This window comes from Phoenix dactylifera, chromosome 3 (assembly GCF_051530095.1).
Source record: "Phoenix dactylifera cultivar Ajwa chromosome 3, Ajwa_hap1_PhDact_Kaust_v1.1, whole genome shotgun sequence".
Taxonomy (NCBI): Eukaryota; Viridiplantae; Streptophyta; class Magnoliopsida; order Arecales; family Arecaceae; genus Phoenix; species Phoenix dactylifera.
Genome location: NC_143192.1, coordinates 36,499,003 through 36,521,148, shown reverse-complemented (window position 1 = coordinate 36,521,148; position 22,146 = coordinate 36,499,003). Strand labels below are relative to the sequence as shown.

Genomic DNA, 22,146 nt, shown 5'->3' with positions numbered 1-22,146 from the left:
TCAAAGGATGGGAGGGCATTACTTAAATGGGTTGGAAGACAATAATCCCTTCCAATGTACGTGTCCACCCCATAATAGGCTAACATTCATTGTCCTTATGTCCATCCTTCCTCCTTTCTTTTATGTAATCCCTTTGTCATTTTAATAGACTCTTCCATCGTCTTTCTATCAATTCTCTTGGAGGGACAGCTCAACAAGCTACTGGAGCTTGGCACGAACTCGAGCCGAGCTCAATATAACCTGCTCAAGCTAGGTTTGGCTAAACTTCGAACCAAGCTTTAGTTGAGCTGAGGCAAGCTTTTCCACTGTACTGGAACAGCAGAAATGTTTGGACTCAGCTAAATTTCGAACTCGACGATGTGCTAGAGCTCGGCTCGTTTCTTAGCTGAGCCTGGCTCAAACTCACTCTTGGAGAGCCAAGCTCGAGGCGCTAATGAGCATCATCTTGGTATGCACCCTTATTATCTCTTGCAATAACATTTTGTTATGAGAGGATTATTTGAACTACAGTCACCTTCACCATCATGTTTTAAGTAGTGGTTAGTGAAGCGAATATATTGGTTGTTACCTCTTATTTTTCTGAAAGATGTGAGCTGAGAACATCGGCGCCAGGGCTTCCGTAGAACTACCTACAAAGAAAGATTTATAGTCTATGATAAGAAATTTTGATTCTTGATGAAGGTTAGCAAAATTATAGTTGTTAACTGGGACCAATCAGGTGATTGTGCCAAGTTCGGGTAGGGAATAGAGAGAGATGCAATAGAAGGATCTTAACACCATGCCCCTAGTAAATACTATGAGTGAGCTCAAATTCGGACCATTTCCATGGCCAGAACATGATCTCCAGAAATCAAGTACTTTCTAACTATTATTTATAAATGGATGATTAGACAGTAGGGTGTCTTCATGCCGTATGCATATTAAATGTCATTTGTCTACTTGATACAAGGAGAGTGTCTGCATTTCTAGATGAGATAGCTTATTAGGTCCCGATTAGAAGGAGAGATTAAAGTTGCAACATTGAGCAAATGCTAGAACCATGACTTCAGAAATTTCGTTGCAAACCCCAATCTGCCCTACGAAATTTTGGTTTGTAGAGGACCTTCACTCAGGCTTGTGGCTTTTTATTTCCAACCTGGATAGCTTGGGGGCCAAACTGACTTCGCAGCTGATATACAATTCAGTGATGACATGAGGAACCAGAGATTCAAGTGCCGGAACTTGGGTGGGCTTGGCCATGCGTACAAAAAATTAAATCCTGCACCGTATTCCCTACGTCAATCACTGAGACGCAGCGCATGATGAATTAAATATATAGGAATGCATCTTGGTGGTTGGTATGGTGTACGGCCATATGATGCATACGGTGCAGGGTATAATTTACCCATGCACATAGGATTTCCCTTGTGGCTCAAGTGGGGACTCACAAGCATGATGCCCTAGCCTCAAAGAGCTTGGCTTGGGAACCAACCCATCATAGGCCTAGAGAGAACTCTTTTTGGTGATCGTAATGGGAAGGTGCAGGGGCTGGTCTTGACGCATAAAAAGACCAGTGCACGGAGCACGTCAGTCCAAGAGCTCAGACGCAAAGGCCCAGACCATGGAGATCCAAACACCAAGTCCCAGTGGATGTTATTTATGGCTTCTACTTTCTTCTTTCCCTTCTTTTGCACCTAATGCCATTATTTTGCAAAGGCCCATCCCACAAATCGCATGCAATATATACCGTCGCCTTGGCTGGCAAAAGAGCGAGATACGTCTCTCAGATGAATGACTTGAGAGATTTATTTTATGACAGTTTTTCCATCGCTCATTTAAAAGCTATTGTATGCGAGCCGAGTTGACTGATGGAATTATTTCATAGTAGAAATGACACCTAAGCCAATCATAAGGCTCGGGGCTCTGCCCAAGCTCTTCATGGCCCATCAAACCATCCCCACAGCCAATCAGATCAACGCCACAGAACGTAAAAGAAACCCTTAATGCCACACTCCTTTAGAAAGGTGGTAAACCTACTCGAGCTTTAGGGGGACCTCAGTGGAAGGGGTACAAGAGATGGTTATAAACTGCAATCCTTTTAGATGGAGTGAGCGAGAAGCAAACTCTAGACTCTGCTAGGTAACATCTGCAATTTTGGCCATGCATCCCTACTGAAGATGGCCTGGAATTAGCAAACAAAGGGTGCATGCAATTGGGTATTTGTCTCCCAAATCTAAGGCCAGGGTTTGGTGGGATCCCTTCGTCCTTCTTGAATCATTTCTAAAGAAAAAGTTGCCGTCTGGTATTCACTTCCAAGTCACAAGTTCTAGCCATGGTTGCGAATGTTGCTCTTAGGGAATCTGAGTTGAACCATGAATCCAATGTTCTTTCGAGCTCCATATCACATGCAAAAGGTTAGATACGATTCACAAGCGAATGACAATATATTTTTATAATTAGGGCAATGCCCGCAGTAGTTCTCAAAGGAAAAAAAATAACAGGGGAGTGGGGGCCGGGGAATGCCCATAGGCTACAAATATGAAATATTTTGCACATAGGACACAGTACCACCAGTGGACTAATTTACAAGGTGTACTACGCACTTGAATAAAGTATTTTGAATATTTTGAGCCTTTCTGATCATAATGTTAATAATGTTCTATTGGACTGCATATACAATCCTTGAGCTGTCAAATTTAATGTTAGTGCAAATCTGCATGCAACTCCAATTGCTTAGCAACAACTCCAGTTACCACTGATCAACACCCAAGAATCGCAAAGAGAAAGCCTATACATGATTAATGCATATTGTCATGAAGTAAAAGTAGTCTGGTCGACCTTAGAGCATTGAGAGATGCCATCATGCCAAGCATCAAAACTAGAAGGGAAACCCCAAGAACCAATCCAATAATAGTGTCCCCAAAGGCCAAAAACTCCCACTGTGGTGGTCTTGTCATCAAACCAATGTCTTGTTCCCTTGGCGCCCCTACTATATATCCAGTGCCCACTCCTCTCACGTGCGGACCCGGGAGGACTCGGGGAGAGTTGGAACAGGGTGTGCTCACGGAAATGGCAAAGGGTGTAAGTTTGCGGGGTCCCGGAGTGCCACATTTGATAAGACTTGCCCATTTATAGTAACGGATATTTGCAGGTGGTACCGCGAATGGGATTTTCAGTTTCGGGGATACAATTTGATGGGCACTTCTGCGGACCCATCACTCTCCGGTCAGATGAAATAATAATGCTAACAAGTGAAACCAAAGAAAAGCAAAAGAAAGAAAAGACATAGCAGAGAAGGAAAGAGAGAGCAAGAGAGAGTACTCTAAGTTCAATTTATGATTACACTGTTCAGGTGAGTGAATGCTCAGAACTTGCCTTGTGATTTTTCACAAAGGCAAGAGAGAGATGAACTTGCTATAAAGTGTCCTTGTTATCTGGTTCGCTAAAGCTGGAGCTCTTGTGATTGTTTATAGGTTGGACTGGACCGAAGGATCCATGGAGAGGTGTGGTAGAAGCTCTAGAGACAACAGCAACAATCACAACAACGACAACAACAACAAGGTTAGAGAGCCATGGAGTTTTGGCCAAGTGGGACAAGGGGACACTGTTTGTAGTGACTTGATAGGAGGCTTCTCATGGCCTCCAAGGTCATATATTTGTAGCTTTTGCAAGAGGGAATTTAGGTCAGCGCAGGCTCTTGGGGGTCACATGAATGTCCATAGAAGGGACAGAGCTAGGTTGAGGCAGTCCCTACAATGGGATCCCCCACTTTCTAACCATAACCCTAACCCTAATCCAAGGGGCACCCTTATCCCTAACCTTAATATTTCACCACCTTCTAACACTGGTGATGCTAAGCTTTCTCCAAGGACCAATAGATTCCCCTCCCTTCTCTCTTCCTCGTCGTGTTCGACCTCCTTAGGTCAACTGTTCAGCTCGAGAGGTGGACATTTCAACGGCATGGAGGCAGTGAAGGCCTTTCTTGGGGTCGAAGAGTTGAGAGATCTTGTGAAGGAAGGCACGGCTGATGCGTTCCGAAAGGAAGGAGAGGTTGTGAGACTGGACTTGGAGATTGGAACAAGCGGTGATTCGGAGGAAGATGATTTGGATTTAGAGCTTCGACTTGGGTACACTTGAAAGTGTATAATTTTATGCTGCTTTATTTGATTATCGTTTTCTTTCTTTTCCCAGCTGCAAGTCTGCATGTAGCAGAAGAATGATGACCAGTATATTGATGAAATGTTTCTGTTAGGCTGCCAGTTCTATCGTTTGGTAGAGAAACTACATGGACTCTATCTAAAGATGAACATATGTAGGAAGTCTTGTATGGTTCGATCAGTAAACTATATATGGTTGCACTTCTGGATGAAATGATGCTTGTTGGCAATTTAGTTTTGTTGTTAGTCGTAACTGCTAACACTGCATTATGCAAGAAATGTGTGATACAATTATATATATCCTAAAGGCATGGATCGATCATTTTGGACAAAAACATAGGACAGATGAGTCCAATTAATTTAATCAATTTCCATTCTAATGCACCCTCACTCTGGAGATGCAAGATTTTTTTTTTCTTTTCTTTTTTTTCTTGATATTAACAATCATGGAGATATAACCTCCAATCACTAGAGTACAGTGCTGATTTTCCTTGTGTGCGTACGATTATTTGTTGCATATATAATGAACACTAAGCCGACAATTTGGATCGTTGCAGGCATGCTTTTGGCTTCTAATTCTGTAACAATATCAAAACTAAGCATGCTCCGAAGAGAATGTCTTGGATGGATGATCCCCTTGAGAGTCCTGTGATTCCAAAGAAAATAATATGGCACTTATCTTTACGTTGCAAGGGAAATTAGTTTTCTGGTTAACCTACTTCTAATGCAGGTTTGAGATTAGCGTACGTTCTTTGAGATAAAAAGTCCATCGAGATCAACTACAAAAATTAAGAACATTGTTGCACTTTTCACATGTTTAATTCAGTGCCCAACCCCCATCCCACCTCCTTTGTCCCCCACCTTTGGAGAATCTTTGGCACTCCCGCTTGTTCAATGTGCAAAGTTTTTTTGTCATGCCGGCAGCCATTATACTCAGAACTCTGCAAACACGCATGCCTGGGTGATAATAGTGACAAGATGGTTGATCCCTCTCGAGAGACTTCTTGTTGCAATTCTGATATATTTCATCTTTAGTTTCTTTCTCCCACAATCACCTAGGCTCAATATATCTAGTGTCTATGAACAGATGCAAACCTTGCTCCTAACTATATCAAAGAAGCAAATACACTTAAGGAGGAAGTTTGTTATCTGGTAGCCATTGAGAACTGTAGCAAATAAATTCTCCAAAGGCATGATGTTATCATCTAGGTTTTCCAACAATCTCTCTCTCTCTCTCTCTCATGAGTCATGATCCTTCAGCCTTGGTTTTCTCTTGATATGTGCTTCCCAATGACTGTTTTTTTTTTAAATTATATGTGTATTTTGTGAGTGTTTGTGGGCAGTGTTGGAGGAGCCTGCAGGGACATGATGGCTGTTTCCATAAAAGAAGGGGAAGGGATTGCGGTGTCAGGCCGAGATGAAAAGCGAAGTATAAGGGGGATTGGGCATCTCTCCCCGGACACGACGGCCTTTGAATGTAATAAAAGCGTAGAGATCCTTACATCGACAGCGTCAGCAGTTGGAGGAGTCGTCAGGTTATTTAGTTTCACGAGCACGTCATTCATTTGCAAGGAAAGGAGAAGGAGAGAATGTGAGTTTTTTTATCCTTTGATTGGCACGCGAGGCGACATCAACTGGACCCACAAGACTGGGAAAATGCAATTTTGTGTTTGGGAAACGGGATGGAAGTTGTCCTAGTTGATTGGTAATTTGGTATGCATAGCTCCCTGTTACGTATGTCTATAAATAATATGTACAATGTTAAAAAAAATAAAAAAGAGTACTGATTGTTGAAGGGATTTGTCTAATTCCTACAAGAACGGTTGAAAAATTTATTATATAACAAATCCTAGGTGATAGAAATTATATAATCAATCGGAAGGAAGATCAATATAACTTATCTTTGCGGAGCATAAGGTCAATAATTTTTATGTTATTTTTTCATTAGGATTATGTGCTTTGGAGTTTGGACTTCTAGTTATATTCTTCTAGTAATATTGTTGAACAGTCCTTTTATCTTTTAAGATTGAATAGCATAGATCTGCGCCTGAGAATCTACTTACAAATGAACGGAGACTCTTTTCCACAATCCAAAAACTTTCTTAGGTTCAAGAGTGGCAAAAAGAGATAGGAGATAAGATTTCAGAATGGAATTATAATTTCATGTTTCTGATCATCTCTTTTTATTACACAGATGGTTGAGGGAGTTGTGATAATGATACAAGGTAGTTATTATCATGTAATAATTCCTACGTAAACCGAGCATGGACTTGACCTCATGGGTACCTAGCCCTTGTTCCTAACACTAGATATTTTATTCATTAATAAAATCAAGCGCAAAACTAATAGACAATGCATAAAAAAAGATATGTTGATAAGAGAAATTTAGATTTGCCCATTAAGTTAGAATTAAAGAGAAAGTGTTATTCTATTTCAAATAAATTTCAAGTACTAATAAAGAAGATCGTAATTTGGAATGAACCAAAATACCTGTTTAGAATACTTGAACTAATACTTGTTGTTTTCTAAAATGGAGGCAAAGCAATGACATAGTAGATAATTGGTAAAAGCTTATGTCAAAAATTTATGTCGTATTGTAATATCAAATACATCTATTTTTCTAGTTCTAGGAAATGAAAAATTATTGCACTTTGAGTTTTCTTTTAGAGAAAAGAGGGGAGGGAATGATCCCCATCTTTTACCATACACCCATACATTTTGAGGGCGGCTTCATCATCGAACCCCATCTCTTGCCCATGTGACAAGAGGTGATATCATCGGTAGCACTTTCTTTTCATTTATCTTAATTACTTCTTCAGATTTTGCTACAATACCTTTTTATTTATCTTAGTCACTTCTTTGGATTTTGCTACAGTAATTTTTTAACTACTTTTTGTGAAAAATTATAATCTATCTTGATTGTTGTTTCTCGACTGGTATAAGAGGAAATTACTATGTCAATCTTGCTTGTTGTTTCTTGACAGGTACAAAAGAAAATTATTGGCTAGCCAGTTGCCGATCCATGTATCCCACCATCCAACATGGATGGAGAAATCAAAAGAAAACAACACTTCAGTTCTAAAAGAAAACAACAACAACAATGATGATGATGGTGGAGAGAAACAAACACCGACCCATCTTCTTTTTCTTTCTTCTTCGAGCAATTTCGACGGCTAGAGCCATGGTCACGATATATAGTGGTGGAGAATGGAGTTGGAGCATGCATTGCATCTCGAATATTAGTCGCAACATCCCATAAGAAATCTTCCATCAATTTTACTGCTCATTCAGCGAACCGATCAGCAACTTTATTCACTTGTAGCGTGCGTTGCATATAGTTGGACCGAGTTAAGAACCAGAAACCAATGTTTGCATATAGTTAGGCTGAGAGGGAATAAATGCGTTCAATTGGAGCGGTTCTATATGAGCTGGGCTTTTCCAACATTGGGCACCCAAAAGCAGCCCCCCTACTTGGGCCAACATTGATGTTCCCTGGGCCAAACCCGAACCAACTAATATTTATACAGGCCTAAGCCAACCCAACTGCAGGCCGGCGTGGGCTGTCATTGGTTTAATGTAAGCCCAAATGCACCCAAGATGTGTGCGACATTCCTACTTTTTTTTTTTTTTTTTTTTTTGGCTAAAGCGGATGTATTATATATAGCTGGTACGGATATATCCAAAAAAGTTAAAAAATAACAATTTCCGGAGTGCACCAGGTAAATCCTCCTCTCTCAACCAGAGGGTTTTTTCAGAATGGTTAGCCACGTAAGAGGCTACTCAATCTGCTATCCTATCTACCTCATGGTATATATGTTTTGCTTGAACGGCTATCCTCTCACATATTATAGTCCGAATATTTCTTAGCAGCGATATTCTTGGGCGACTGGGGAGTTGACCATCTGATGAAACAAAATTCTGTTCAAAGGGGACCGTGACATTTCAACCGATAGACCGCGTTTGATGGCATCACCACGTCCGGATAAAAGAAGGGCCCGAGTCCGAAGATCTTCTCGTGGTGCAGTACGAGACCAGGCTCCATGGATTCCATGTTCCAACCGGAAAATTCGCTGTCTTATTGTTGTGTCGGGCCCACAGGGACGGGAGACTAGACCCCAGCCTGAAGCACCGCGGGCCGGCAGTCCTTTTGACTCTTTTTCTATATGCTGACCGAGACCCAGGGCTGCAAAATATTCTCAGCTCCATGGATGACAAATGACAAGAGTCTATCAGTGGACTATCTCCTCTGTTTTTTTCTTTGGATTTTGGTGCTTCTCGTAGGGAAAATATTCAATTCACGTAACATATGAGAGAGGAATGAGTACGGAGCTAGATGTACAGGGGTGTGAATCCATTGTGATGGTTGTCATGAGGCATAGAAGAGAGAGAGAGAGAGTGTGTGTGTGTGTGTGTGTCCCATTATGTTCAGCAACGTACATAGACTTAAAAGTTTTATGCATGACTCATGTATGAGATTAATGCATCTGCGTAATGTGGTGATTTCCCATAATTTGCCATGCTTAGGTGGTGGTCAGTATAGTAGGAAACTAACATCACAAGTGATTACAGTGAGATCAAGTTTGAAGGGTTTTTTTTTTTTTTTTTGATAAAAACAGATTTTATTCAAACTTATCCAAAATAGCCTACCTAGTTCTTATCGGGTCTACTAATCCTCATGGAACTAGTTTAAACTATTTTCAGATTTAGAGGAGGTCGAAGTGGCTATCACTGGCGGCAAGAAACTGCCTTACTAATAGAGTAGGTTTCCATAATCCCTCTTATAAGTTGTCATTTCTACGTGGAATTTTGTACCAATTTGGAAGGCTAAAATGAGGCGACATTTATCGTGAAAATTCTCAAACTTTGACATATTTCCTCTTTGTCCATAATGTTAATCCAATGCAGACTAGATGTGGCTAAAATTCATCAATAAATATTTTGTTACAAGGTGAGGATGAGCCTCACATTTGTGTCATGTGAGCTGATAGAACCATGGTACTTCATATCAGTACAACTCTGTATTAAATGTATCAACACTGTACTAAAATGACACCGATATAGGATCCAATATTGAGATTGCAACCTTGGATGTAACAATAAAATTATGAAGTAATAAAAATTTTATAGAGATGGAAAATATGCGAATCTATGTGAGACTCAATTTTGCTTGCTTCCTTCATGTTGCAAGTCCTTTTATGGTAGCAATCTCGATGTCTGTTTGCTACATGTAAAAGGAAAATGCTGCTTATTTCCAAGAAAGAAACTATCTACATTTTACTCTCCAGTTTTGCCAATTAATCCATCACCGTTCATTGGATAATTAGGAACAAAGACTTTGAAGCACAAGTTCTTAAGTTTAAGAGTAAAAGATAATATTCTTAAATAAAAGATTATTCTTAAATTCTGGAGAATAAGTGGCAAATAATCATTTGAGGAAATATATGCAGCAAATATTGGAGAAACAGAAACTCGGCAAAGATTTGTTGAGGCTAGGAATGTCCCAAACTTTACTCAAACAAACATTTCCTATCGAAGAGGAATGCCTCTCTATTTCATTCAACCAGGAGCTCAGCCACTTCCTGATATCACCACAGTTAAAGCTGAAAGGGTGTTGGCGCAAACTAGAAAATCAAGGTAACTACGGATCGCCAGCTTAGTACTATGATTACATGGATAGATTAATTAAATGAAAAATAGTATCCATTGTTTTCTTTCGGGAAGTCATCGATCAGAGATGTTTATGGATGGCAAGCAAGGCAGCATCATGCGTGGGTTTTGGAGCGAACGAGATAACAAGTGTTCAAAAAGTTCATGAACTTCCTAAAATACTCTTTGGTTTGGCTGTCATGCGAAACAATCTAGAAAGCTCAGAAGCACCATCATAAAGAGGGTACGAGTTCGTACATATGCTCACACTAACGGTAGTTAAGCATTCGAAATAAGTATGAGATTTCATTTTTATGAGGTAATGCAAGCTGAAAACCCTATGTTGTTAATTACTAGTAAGGGCATAGGAGACACTACCAGAAAACACGCGTATAGTGACGGAAAATTAGTGACGGACCGTTATCAGTCACTATTTGTGACTGATTAGTGACCGCCAGAAATTTGGTCACCGTGGTGTAAACTTAGTGACCGATTAGTGACAGACCGGTCACAGAATGCGCGGGTAGGATGGGCGCCAAAACTTAGTAACTATCATAGTGACGGGATATCTGTCAGCAAAATGATAACCGAAATTGCAACCCCGCAGTGACAAATTCAGCCGTCACAAATATCGTAACCCAAGTATTTATAAATTTTTAAAAGATTATTTTTGGCGGTGACAGGTTATTGACAAAAATTTCCGTCACCAAATTTAATTTTTAATTCCATAAATATTAAAAATATTATTTTTGAGTAAATCTAAATTGAAAAAAGATAAAAGGAGGAAAATCCAAAATGAAACTAAGTATGCCCGCCGTTTCGCCCAAATTTCTTCGATAACTCAAATTCCAATCGCTCTCCAGAAAACTCAAATTCCTTCTCATTTTCAAATCTCATGGTGTTGGCCATGACCCATTTGTACCCCTATTGCAACTTTCCTGCAATGGGATTGGATTTTGGAAGAAGGTCTGGAATTTTTTTTACCATGCTTTATAGTTCAAAAATATTTTACCATGCTAGAAAGTTCAAGAAAACTACCACACTCTTGCTTTGGCTTTTCTCTTTCTTTCTTTTTTTTTTTTCCTAAGGAAAAACCATCCAAGAGGAGATGGGGGTTCGACAGCAAGAAAGTAACAATGGTTAACAAAAGATACTGTTAGAGTAGGAAAAAGAGATTGCGTCCCACCTAGAGATATTGTCCGCTTTGTGGAAGACCACCCACCTTTCGAGGGAGGAAGGGGTGTTGCCCCTCCATTTAAGACACAATCCTTTCCACTACTCAACCGATGTGGAACTAAAGGTTTGTAGCCCCCCCTTTACACACCTAACACTACCCCCGAGTGGGAAGGATTGTGCGGAGGGAGGTCCACGCATCTCGAGACCCTATCTGTTAGAGCAGGAAAAAGAGATTGTGTCCCACTCAAAAATATTATCCATTTTGGGGAAGAGTATCCACCTTTCCAGGGCGATGTTCCTCCTCACGGCTTTATTCTTCAAAAGGCGCCTCTAGGAGAAAGGGATATTGCCTTTGGCACAATCTTTTCCGCTACTCAACTAATATAGGACTAAAAGTTTGTGGCCCCCCTTTACACCCCTAACAGATACCATATGGAAACTTTTTTTTTTTGTTTTCTTTTCTTCTGAGAAAAAAAGAGAAAAAAAAGGAAAACAACGAACTTGATTAAACATGGGGCTCATTTAGCATTGCTTCTATTGTCCGTTTTTGTTTTCAAAACTTTGAGAACAAAAAAAATGATCTAGACTAAACAACATGTATTATGAAACCCTTTTGTGTTTTGAAATTGCTAGGAAATCTTCACAGTAACAAGAATTTATCCTATTCATTGTATTCAAGGAGTGAAAAATATAAGGAAAGAATAGCAGAAGTTTTGTGCAGAGCTATCTTCAGCATCAATTTCAATGTGGAATTTCACTGCTTCGTAGAGAAACAAAATACAAAAACGATAACAATGCCAAACTCGTCCTTAACTACTCACTACACTACTTAATATCATGACCAAAAGTTATTAAACCAAGAAATTAAGTGCTTTTATAAAAATGATGACGCGCCTGTATGATAACACAGAAAATATACTTGGATGGTAACGCAGATGATTTAAGGCAATAGTGAATTTTCTGCTATTTTTTGCGTGGAAAAGACTCAGGCAAAGCCCAAACCAAGGAAATAGTGCATTTCAAGACACAAAATTTACATTATCACATCATGAATGATCTAGAAAGCACACCAGTAGTGCACCATATATATTAAGTGCAGCATGAAGAGTTGCTGTTCTTCAAAAACCGATATTATGAGAAGAATATAGACCAAGAAGTAAAGAGAAAATAAATCAGTATATCTTCCAATTTGAATAAAACTGGAGACCAACATTATCAAACTAGAGTCTGCGAGAAATACCAGCAGTGCGGTTGATGAAATCCATCTTATCAAAATAAGTTCTCGTTTTACATGAATTGACTGGTTCATTGTACTTGTAGCTAAGCAACTCATTACTCCTATATACTTAATCAATCAACTGCTATGATCTATATACACAATAACGCTTAAAAGGGCATGCAGCTACTATTGGAGATACTGGCATCAGAGGGCATCTAAAATATTACGCTTTTGAATATTACTTGCGGTTGGAGATTGCAAAAATTTTAACAAACTGTGATGGAGAAAATACGAAAAGGTGAACAATGAAGAAGAAGCTATAAAGTGCACTTCATCAAATAACTCCAGAAGCTTTGCAGAAACTCCTCATATCACATTGAGAAGCTTCATATACGTTGAAATTATTCCATCTATTAAGTAATGTTTTTCATTACTGGCTCTTTGGAAGTTAAAGAATGTCATGGAAGTCAGAACAAATAATAAACAGATTCATTACCTTATGATTCGACTCAGTTTATGAAACAAATCAAACTGTCGATAGTTTGAGCAAAACAACGGATATAAAAACTTCAAATGGCTCTAACTTTCATCACACCTTTGCGTTACTCACCTCTAGTACGTATATTTCTCCTTCACAAATCCCAGTTGAATTTAATCTATAATTCCTGGCTGCTCCTTCGTCTTTGCCAACATCAGGCGTCTTCACCCTTCTGCTACTTGTTCTTGCTCTTCTTTCCTTCTTCTCTCAAAATCCTGATGAACTCAAAAGACTAAGAAATGCATATATATCTGTCCCTGTAACATATCTTCTGTAATCATAAACATATAACCAAACGCAATACCCTGTCTGTACGGTAAAAAAAGGCAAGCTAGAGTAACTACACAATGTTGTTCATGCAGCAGCATAGTTTATCCTAGGGCTGATGGCCCAGCCTAAGCTCTAGATCGAGTTCCTCTCCATCGTCAACATCCTTCCTCTTCTCTAATTCACTCACCGCGCTCGAGCCATCAAAATGCGTGCCCAAGCCCAGCTGCAACTCCCGACCAAAAAGGCTCAGCTCACCTTGTCTCTGCGAGCCCATATCATCATCATCCCTACCCACCCGTGTATCCCTACCAGCAGAAGACGACGCCGGGATGTACAAGCTATAGTTCTTCAAGGACTCGGAGACCCGAGGATACAGGGTCCGATGGTGGTTCGAGCATGGGTTATTATATCCATAGCCTTCAGAGTCCTCTTCATTCTTTCCAGAGACCGAAGACGCCATCCGGCCATGCTGCATCCTAGCTCGATCTTTCCGGTGGATGTTCATGTGGCCGCCTAGGGCTTGCGCGGTGGTGAACCCCCTCCTGCAAAACATGCACTCATAGTAGGATCGCATGGTCCCGGCGTCATCACTCGTTGGCTCCGGCGAGCTGGCCTCGCCGCTCGATGCCTTGGTGTCCTTGTTGCGACCGCCTTCCATGTCCAAGTCTCAATCTAAGGGGAGAGAGAGAGAGAGATGAAGAGGGAGGGATGGAGAAGATTTTGGGGCGGGGGGCTTTGTAGAGGAAGGAGTTTTGGTTTGGGGACAGCTACAACAGCATTGCTATTGTCAGCGTTTCTCAAGTGAAGTTGAGGTGAGGGGGACACGGCATCGACATCTAGTTTTAGGTAGTATTCTATTTTGGCCGGCATTGTTGCGTTCTGGCTGACTGCCGTTCTTTCCACATTCCAGTTGGTATATTGTATTCGGGCACCGCTTTCCCGCAGCTACAGCGCTTGCCTCTTGTTGCTATCAAGCAGGCCAGGTTCTTGACAGGCGAAACGCCCTTCAACTTCTCTTCTCATCTATATCAAAAATATCTCTACATGTAAAGCACCACATATTCTGTAGTGCAACCTATCTAGACCTGTGTGAGAAGTCCTCTTGGACCTTGTGAGGCCTTTTCACATTAGCACATACTAGGTTTACCGGCAGAGGCAGCAGTGGTTTCATAAATGTTTAAGAATGGATCTGTGGTCTATGGGTCTAATTTTGAACCTTTCATATATATATGTATATATAATCTTTGATAGCGTATATGACCCGGTCGACGGATCGAGCACTATATATATATATATATATATATATATATATATATATATATATATATATATATATATATTGAATGTTCGCCGATTGTTAGCCAAGTCAGGGAAGTCTCCTGCTAATTTCGCGGAGAGTAGAAGGTCATCTAAAGTGACTAGAGATCGAGTCGTGCCGTCAAATGCGTATGTATGAATTCATCTATAAAGTATTAATGATCACTGGCCTAAGTATATGGTAGCTATCTAGAAATGTCATGCTTTCATATATAAATGTGGACTGTATAGACTGTCTTGTTGGCACATGTTAGCTAGTGGTTTTTTTTTTTTTGCAAGAAAAAGGTCATACAAATTAATTTTGAAAAAGCTTAATTGATCAAACTGAGATCAATTCAGCTTCCCAAGTATGTAGTTTTGGTCCCAGGCAGATAAGACTATTTTGTTTATCTGCATGATTGTTTCTAATCACTAAATAACGTGGCGTTTTTAGAACTTATTAAGATTCCAAGCATTATATATATTGGTATCCATGGTATTTCTTTTTATTTTAGAACCAATGGTCTGGTTGAGGAGAAGGTGTTAGAACCAGTGGAGCTTCTGTCCACTGATTGGCATCTCTGTCCTCAATTCTTTGTTGGGAGAGGTTCTGACTCCAAATAGTGATGCTCCCTCTGTTCTTGATCCAGAGAATAGTTTTAAGGATGATGTCTTCCATTTTTTAATATATACAATATTATCCTTTTATGTAAAAACTATCAGAATTAATTATGAAAGGATTTATATACATATGCAGTGCCACCTCGCAGCTCAATCTCAATTTCCTACAGTGCATACAGTGAGGAGAGGGATACCATGTGCTTTATAACCAACAATAAAATTTAAACAGCTTCCCTCCAATCTAGCTTCGATATATATAAACTTCATAGAACAATCAGGAGATGGGAGCTTGATATAATTCTAGAAATGTATCCTAAAGGAACTTTGGCACTGCTATTGGCATATATATAATTAGACAGCCAAAGATGAGCCAGCTAGTTTCTTAACACAACCAGCCAGCCAGCGCGTAGCAAGCAATTTCATACATATAGCATGCAAAAGACCGTTTGTTCTACAGTTTCTATAGTACTAAATGCTTCATGTAACGTAGAAAAGAAAAAGCCTATCCATTCAAAACCAGCTGCCATTTCATCAGCATAAGAATGGAACCAAATTCATGTCGTTTCCTGGTCAATGAAGTGCGCTTTTAATCATAACTTAAAACATCATTAGACCATCATTGAAAATTCTAAGACAACCTGTGATGCGCTCAACCCTTGACAGTTATAACACGCCTAGCTTGCACAAGGAAAGGAAAGTGGGCCCCTCAACATTGGATGGAACTAGGGTTCGCCTGAAAGAATGATTCTATCTTTTTTCGTGTCCTTAAATAATCACTTTAAGATCTATGTAGACGGATAGAAGATAGAGATTAAAATGCTTTGAGACATGTACAAAATAAGAGCTAATAATTGATGTTACGAAGAAGATCAATCATTATTTTTTTTTTTGTGTGTGTAAAAGATGCAATCGAAGCCCAAGGAACAAGCATGGCTTACATATTCGTGTGTTCATAAAGTTTGCACATGCATCGAACGTTTCTCTGTAGGAGACATATTTTTTACTTTGTATTCTTTATTTTTTTTTGATATAGCAGATGTTAGAGCTACATGAATTATCATTTTCATCAAATATATATATATATATATATATATATATATATATATATATATATAAAGCCCAGGATAACGTAAGTGGTGACGCCAACAAAGCGTCGTTGTCTGCCAGGGAAGCAGGAAATGCGCTTTGGAAAGCCGCGTTGAGGCTTTGACCGAGCGTTCAAACGGAGAAATATAGATGGGCGGCACTGGGCATTCTTAGGTCCTGTGAGTTGGACGCAAGTAAAAAACGCTGCACTCTCTTTCCAACCGCTCCCCACATTGCGCCTTGGAAGTTCTATTGTTTTGTCTTTGTTTTTCCTTTTTTTAACTTCTGTTTGAACCGGCAGCTTTAAGGTGCTCTAGAGTAAATACATCCTGCGCATCCTCCAAAATAATATCTCAAAAATAAATGAATAAGATCAGAAAGCCTTCCAAGACCGCCACATACGAAACCATCTAGTCTATTATCCTCTCAAAACATGCTTGACAATATATGAGGTAATATTTTTTTTTTTTGGTGAAAGCGTCAATTTATATAGCTCGAAGGTGAGTACATCCTGCCAAATCAATAAAAAGTAAAGAGTACAAGGGATAGAAAATATCTCCTGTAAAAGTCCAGAGGAACTCCCCAAAGTGCCGGGCGAAGAAGAAAAGCAACCTAGTCTGCTGCTCGGTACGCCTCCCGAAGAACATGTGCTACCTGAAGACCACCCATCTCTCAAACCAATCTGCGAGACTCTCTGATGAGAGGGTGGCCATCACCATGCCTATCCAAACCTCGTATCCAGTTAATCACTACAGAAGAATCACCCTCGAGATGCACCTGCTCGGCATCGAGAAGCCTCCTCGCATATGACAATCCCTCTCATGCAGCCCGAAGCTCTGTCTCTACAACAGTAAGACCAATTGTCTACCGACTCCCGGCTGCTACCAACCTGCCAAGAGAATCTCTAATCACAAAATCAACACCCTCATATACACCATCCACCAACATGCTAGCGTCAAAGTTCATTTTGAAATGACCAAGAGGTGGGGACACCCAAGAAATATAGGCGAATCTGGGCGTTGTGGCCGCGGAAAGAGTACCCCAGATGTCCCTGGCTATCTCATAGAAAACCATGCAGTGGCTGCGGTAGCCTCCCCCGCCTGCAATGTAGCTCTATCTACTACCATCCTCGAAGATGCCCTCCTACTCTCGAATAAGCCAGCATTCCTATCCAACCAAATATGATAAGCCGTGAATGCTCTGGCAATCCCCTCCTCCCAGAGTCTGGGACTCCGCATAGACACTCTCAACAGATGGATGAGGTCCTGAACCGACTCCACCGACTAGGGCAAGGGAACCCGTGATCTACTCCATATCTTTCTTGCCTTGGGGCACTGCAAAAGGACATGATCAATGGTCTCCTCAAACTCCACACACACCTCACAGCATTGGGTGATCCGCACTCCTCGCCGAGCTAGCAAACTGTTGGTTAGTAAACAGCCCCATGCCACCTTCCAGATAGGCCTGTTAATAAGCCGAGCTGCTCGGACTCGGCTTGGACCCGACTCGATAAAAGCTCGGCTCAGGCTCAGCTCGTTAGTCAAACGGGCCCGAGCCCAATATGAGGCTCGTTTACATCCGAGCTCGAGCCCGAGCAGCTCACGAGCCCAAACGAGCTCTAGTCTCCCAATCGGCCAGCAGCCCAGCCCAAAGGAGCTCTAGTCTGAATTGTGAAGTGTGAAGTCTCCCAACCGGCCCGGCCCAGCCCCCTCCCAATTGACCATTTGACCAAGCCCCACCACGGCACCGCCCCAGCCCCCAGTTGGCCAGTTACCCTTGTCTCCCAGACTCCCACTCCCAGCCCTCCCTCGAATCCCGATCGGCCGATCCCCTTCCCCGACTTGCTGCGGCGCAGCTCCTTCTCCATTCTGCGGCCGATCCTCCACCTCCAAGGCTCCAATCAGCTCTGCCGGTCTGCCCCCGTTGCCTTCAAAGGACCAACCAGCCGTGAAGGTGAAGCACTTTGGTGGTTCGAAGGCTTGAAAGCTGAAGCCCCTTTGCCTCCTCCTTTCACTACCGCCCGACGCTCCGGCCCCGCCGCACTCTGCCTCCCTTCACCCGCATGCTATGCCGTTAGCCGTGAAGCCGACTCCACAGACAGCACCATCAAACCCCTCCCCCCCCCCTCCAACCCCCCTTCACCCCTGCCTCCCTCCAAACCCTCTCGCCCTCCAAACCCCTCCGCCCCACCCTCTCCTCCGAGCCCCTCACCCCTACCCCTTCAAACCCATCTGGACCTCGACGACTCGACCCCTCGACTTGCTCCTCCCGAACCTTCTCCGACCCCCGACCCCGACTTGCTGCGGCGCTGACCCCCCGACCCCAACTTGTTGGTGAGTTCCCTTTTCTTTCCTCACCGTCCATCATCTCTTTGCTCCTCACTCCTCAGCTCCTCTACTGTTTTGAGTTTTTCCATCATTTCTCTTTCTTTTATTTATTGTTTCTGTTATTATTGTTATTATTATTTCTTTATGAAAATGTGTTTGGGAGGAGGGCTGAATGTTATGTTTTCAAGTATTTAAATGAATTGGCGTCTAAATTTGATTGGTTTTGTTTTGTCCTTGAATAGGCTTTGTATGGCATACTTATGTACTAAATATGTAATTTGATTGGTTGTTTATATTTTTCAAGAAATGTCAGATGGCCAACCTGAATTCGATCAACATGCCTCTACAGCTTACAGTGCAAACGAACTTGTTGAATTAGAAAATATTATTCATAAAGATGATGCAATGGATGAAATGAAAGAAATGGGTACAGAACAATCTTGGGATAACCCAAACAAGAGGAAGAGATATGAGGTGTGGACTGAATTTGATATCGTAATAGTAGATGGCAACACAAAGGTAAAATGCAATTATTGTAGTGCTAAATTGGCATGGAAGAAGGGGGGTGCCACAACTTATCTTAAAAGACATTTAAACGCTTGCATGCCTCGAAAACTTGCTAAGTCTAGCGAAGACAAAGAGTTAAAATAAAGCTTATTGTCATTTGAGGTTACTCAAGGTCATGCAATGCTAGCAACTTACAAGTATGATAAAGACAAGATAAGAGAGATTCTTGCAAAGATGTTTATAGTGCATGAGTATCCTTTTAGGATGGTGGAACATCAGTTCTTTGTTTTATTCTGTAAAGCTCTTAACCCAAAATTTGAGCTAATAAAGCGGGTTACTTTGAGGAATGACTACAAGAAAATGTTTGCAATTGAGAAGCAAAAGTTGAGGTCAATGTTAAGAAATGTTGATAGAATTAGTTTAGCGACTGATCTATGGACTTCAAATCAAACAATAGGGTACATTTGCCTCACTAGACATTTCTTAGATTCTGAATGGAAGTTACAAAAGAGAATTTTAAATTTTTGTAGCTTGGCACTTTTCCACATGGAAATTACTATTGCTAATTGTATTCTTCAATGTCTAATTGAATGGGGGATTGAAGATAAGGTTTTTACTACTACGTTAGACAATGCATCTTCGAATGACACAGCAGTCAAGGTTTTGAGGAAAAATTTTGAAATTAAAGAAAAGCTTTACTTCAATGAAAAAATATTTCATGTTCGCTATTGTGCACATGTTTTGAACCTAATGGTACAAGATGGTTTAGCAAAAATACGAGATGTAATTGAGAATATTCGCAAAAGTGTGAAATATCTGAAGATGTCTTCTTCACAACTTCATAAGTTTAATGAAATTGTTAAATAGTTGAAGTTGTCAACCTCTAAAATTCTTCAACTTGATGTGCCTACTCGATGGAACTCAACATATGAAATGCTAGAGTCAGCATTGGAGTTCAAACCGGTGTTTCCAATGTACAAGGAAAGAGACTCCAACTATAAATGGTTACCATCTGAGGAGGACTGGATACGAGCTACAGAAGTTTCAAAATTTTTGGAAGTTTTTAATGAAGCCATAGAAGTGTTCTTAGGACGTTAATATCCAACTTCAAATTTATTCCTTAAAGAAATTTGGAGAGTAAAGAAGAAATTAAATGATATGTCCTTCGATACTAGAGATTTTGTGATGCGCATGACTGAAGAATGAATGAAAAATTTGAGAAGTATTGGGAAGACTGTAACTTACTAATGGCAATTGGAGCAGTTTTGGATCCTCGCTATAAAATACAGCTCATTATATTTTGTTTTCCAAAAATTTATGGTGTGGATGTTTTTCAACGCCATATTGATGATGTTCGTGAAGCTTTAGATATGCTCTATAATGAATATGTATCTTCAGATGGACAAATAAATGCTAGTGCTAGCGATATCACTAGTACCTCCTCCAAATTGAAAAGAAAAAGAAGGGCTAATGATGACTTTGATATGTGGGCTGAACAACATAGGAATGTTATTCCTTCAAACAAAACTGAGTTGGACATATATCTAGAAGAAGATATTTACAAGCCTAGTGACGTGAAGACTATGACAAGTTTGATGCTTTGAACTGGTGGAAAGCTAACACCCTAAAATTTCGCTATCTATCAAAGATGGCTCGGGACATACTATCCATTCATATTACTGTTGTTGCTTCAGAGGCTGCATTTAGTGCTGGAGGTAGAGTGCTTGATCAATATCATAGCTCTTTGAAACCTGCAATTGTACAAGCTTTGATTTGTACTGGAGATTGGTTGCGTTATGAGCTTGTATTGGAGCAGTCGTCAAATGTATATATCATTTATAGTATTTAATATATCTTTTAGTAGTTAGTTTTTTAATTTATAATTTCTGGTTTCTTGTTTAATTTACAGGTTGATGAAGAGTTTATACAATGGAAGCATCCTGCCGCTTTGGTATCAGTGTGATGAAGGTCATCTGCCAGTCAGAAGACATCATAGCTATACTGATAAATTGTTATATGGCTGTCGTCGCATCCTGTCCCATAATCGTCCAATACCTCCAGAAGAACACCGAAGGAAAACCATCCGGCCCTTGAGCCTTGTCCCTCTCAAGGGACCATACAGTCTTCCTAATCTCCCACTCTGATACTGGCTTGATCAGTGTTGTAATCTCCTCCTCCATCACCCCGACCAGAGGCATCGGAATATCCGTTGGGCTCCTCTCTCATGTCTGATCTATCCACCTAGCCCTGAAGAAGCCCTCCACAATCCTCCGAACCATATCAGGATCCTCCCACAACTGCTCATCCTTACCTCCGAAGACTCTAATCCTATTCTGATGCCTCTTGATCATAGTCGCCTGATAAAAAAATCTGGTATTTCTATCACTCTCCAAAATCTACTGAATCCTCGACTTTTGTCTTCAAAGTATCTCCTGCTGAGGTAATATTTACTATGATTCTTCGAACGTAGGTAACTAATGTGCTGCCTCAGTATAAATTTAAGATATGATTGTTTTGGAGTCCAAGATTTTTGGAGCTTGACCCAAGCAAGGGCTATGGGATGGCCGAACTGTCTAGTGTTTGCACGCACCTGCACAATAGAAATCAAAAGCTACTTCCATTGTTCGAAGAGGCAGATATACCGGCCCATTCATCAGCACAATGTGACCTGAAGCGATCACAACCTCATTAGTTTAGTAAAATAATTGAAAAGCTTGAATAAGGAAAAGTCCTTGAGTCTGCATCAATGTACATTGAGGCCAGTCCCATGGTCATTGCACTAGCAATCATGCCAACTACTCACCATGAACTATTCAGCCATTGGTAGCCCAATTACTAGGCCAACAAGATTATAAAAAAGAAAAAGAAAAGAAAAATAAAAATAAAAATTGGAGGGGCATGTTTCCCCCTCCCTCTTCCAGGTTTATTTCCTGCTGTAGCCATCTGTAAATGGGATCTACCCCATCTTTTCTCAAAATCAGAGATACGTGCACCAACAGCAAAATTGGAACAAGCCAGCAGCCTAGGGATCCAATGGGCAGGTTATTAAAACCTCTTGCTTTTGCTTGAAACTGGCATTGGTTTACACGGCTTGGGCCCAAATGTAAATGCCTGTAAGCCTCAGGAAAGTCCTCAACTAATGAATGCTTTCATGACAGCCTTGTCCAGTCGGAAGGGTCTACAATCCAAAATCGGGCTACATATTTTAGGCCAGTTTTGGGCTGCTCGAGCCGGCCTGGCCCATTGACGGATTTGTTCTTGCCAGCAACATCATGCGTTCAGCACAGTAATGCCATTCTTGATCAAGTAGGATCGGGCGGCCCT

The 22,146-nt window shown here is 40.8% G+C and overlaps 3 protein-coding genes across 3 annotated transcripts; 2 read left to right on the top strand and 1 right to left on the bottom strand.

The window, feature by feature from the left end:
• Window positions 1–3,474: 3,474 nt before the first annotated feature.
• Window positions 3,475–4,116, top strand: LOC103705881 (transcriptional regulator SUPERMAN-like). Its single transcript, XM_008789765.4, has one exon. It carries the CDS (start codon window positions 3,475–3,477, stop codon window positions 4,114–4,116), a length of 642 nt encoding a protein of 213 aa, XP_008787987.4.
• Window positions 4,117–13,091: 8,975 nt separating this feature from the next.
• LOC103705880 (uncharacterized) lies at window positions 13,092–13,643 on the bottom strand. The gene has a single exon (XM_008789764.4). It carries the CDS (start codon window positions 13,641–13,643, stop codon window positions 13,092–13,094), a length of 552 nt encoding a protein of 183 aa, XP_008787986.4.
• A 6,381-nt stretch (window positions 13,644–20,024) lies between these two features.
• LOC148714362 (zinc finger BED domain-containing protein RICESLEEPER 1-like) lies at window positions 20,025–20,785 on the top strand. Its single transcript, XM_089929927.1, has 3 exons — window positions 20,025–20,396; window positions 20,471–20,647; window positions 20,732–20,785. Exons 1-3 carry the CDS (start codon window positions 20,025–20,027, stop codon window positions 20,783–20,785), a joined length of 603 nt encoding a protein of 200 aa, XP_089786053.1.
• The last annotated feature ends 1,361 nt before the right edge of the window (window positions 20,786–22,146 follow it).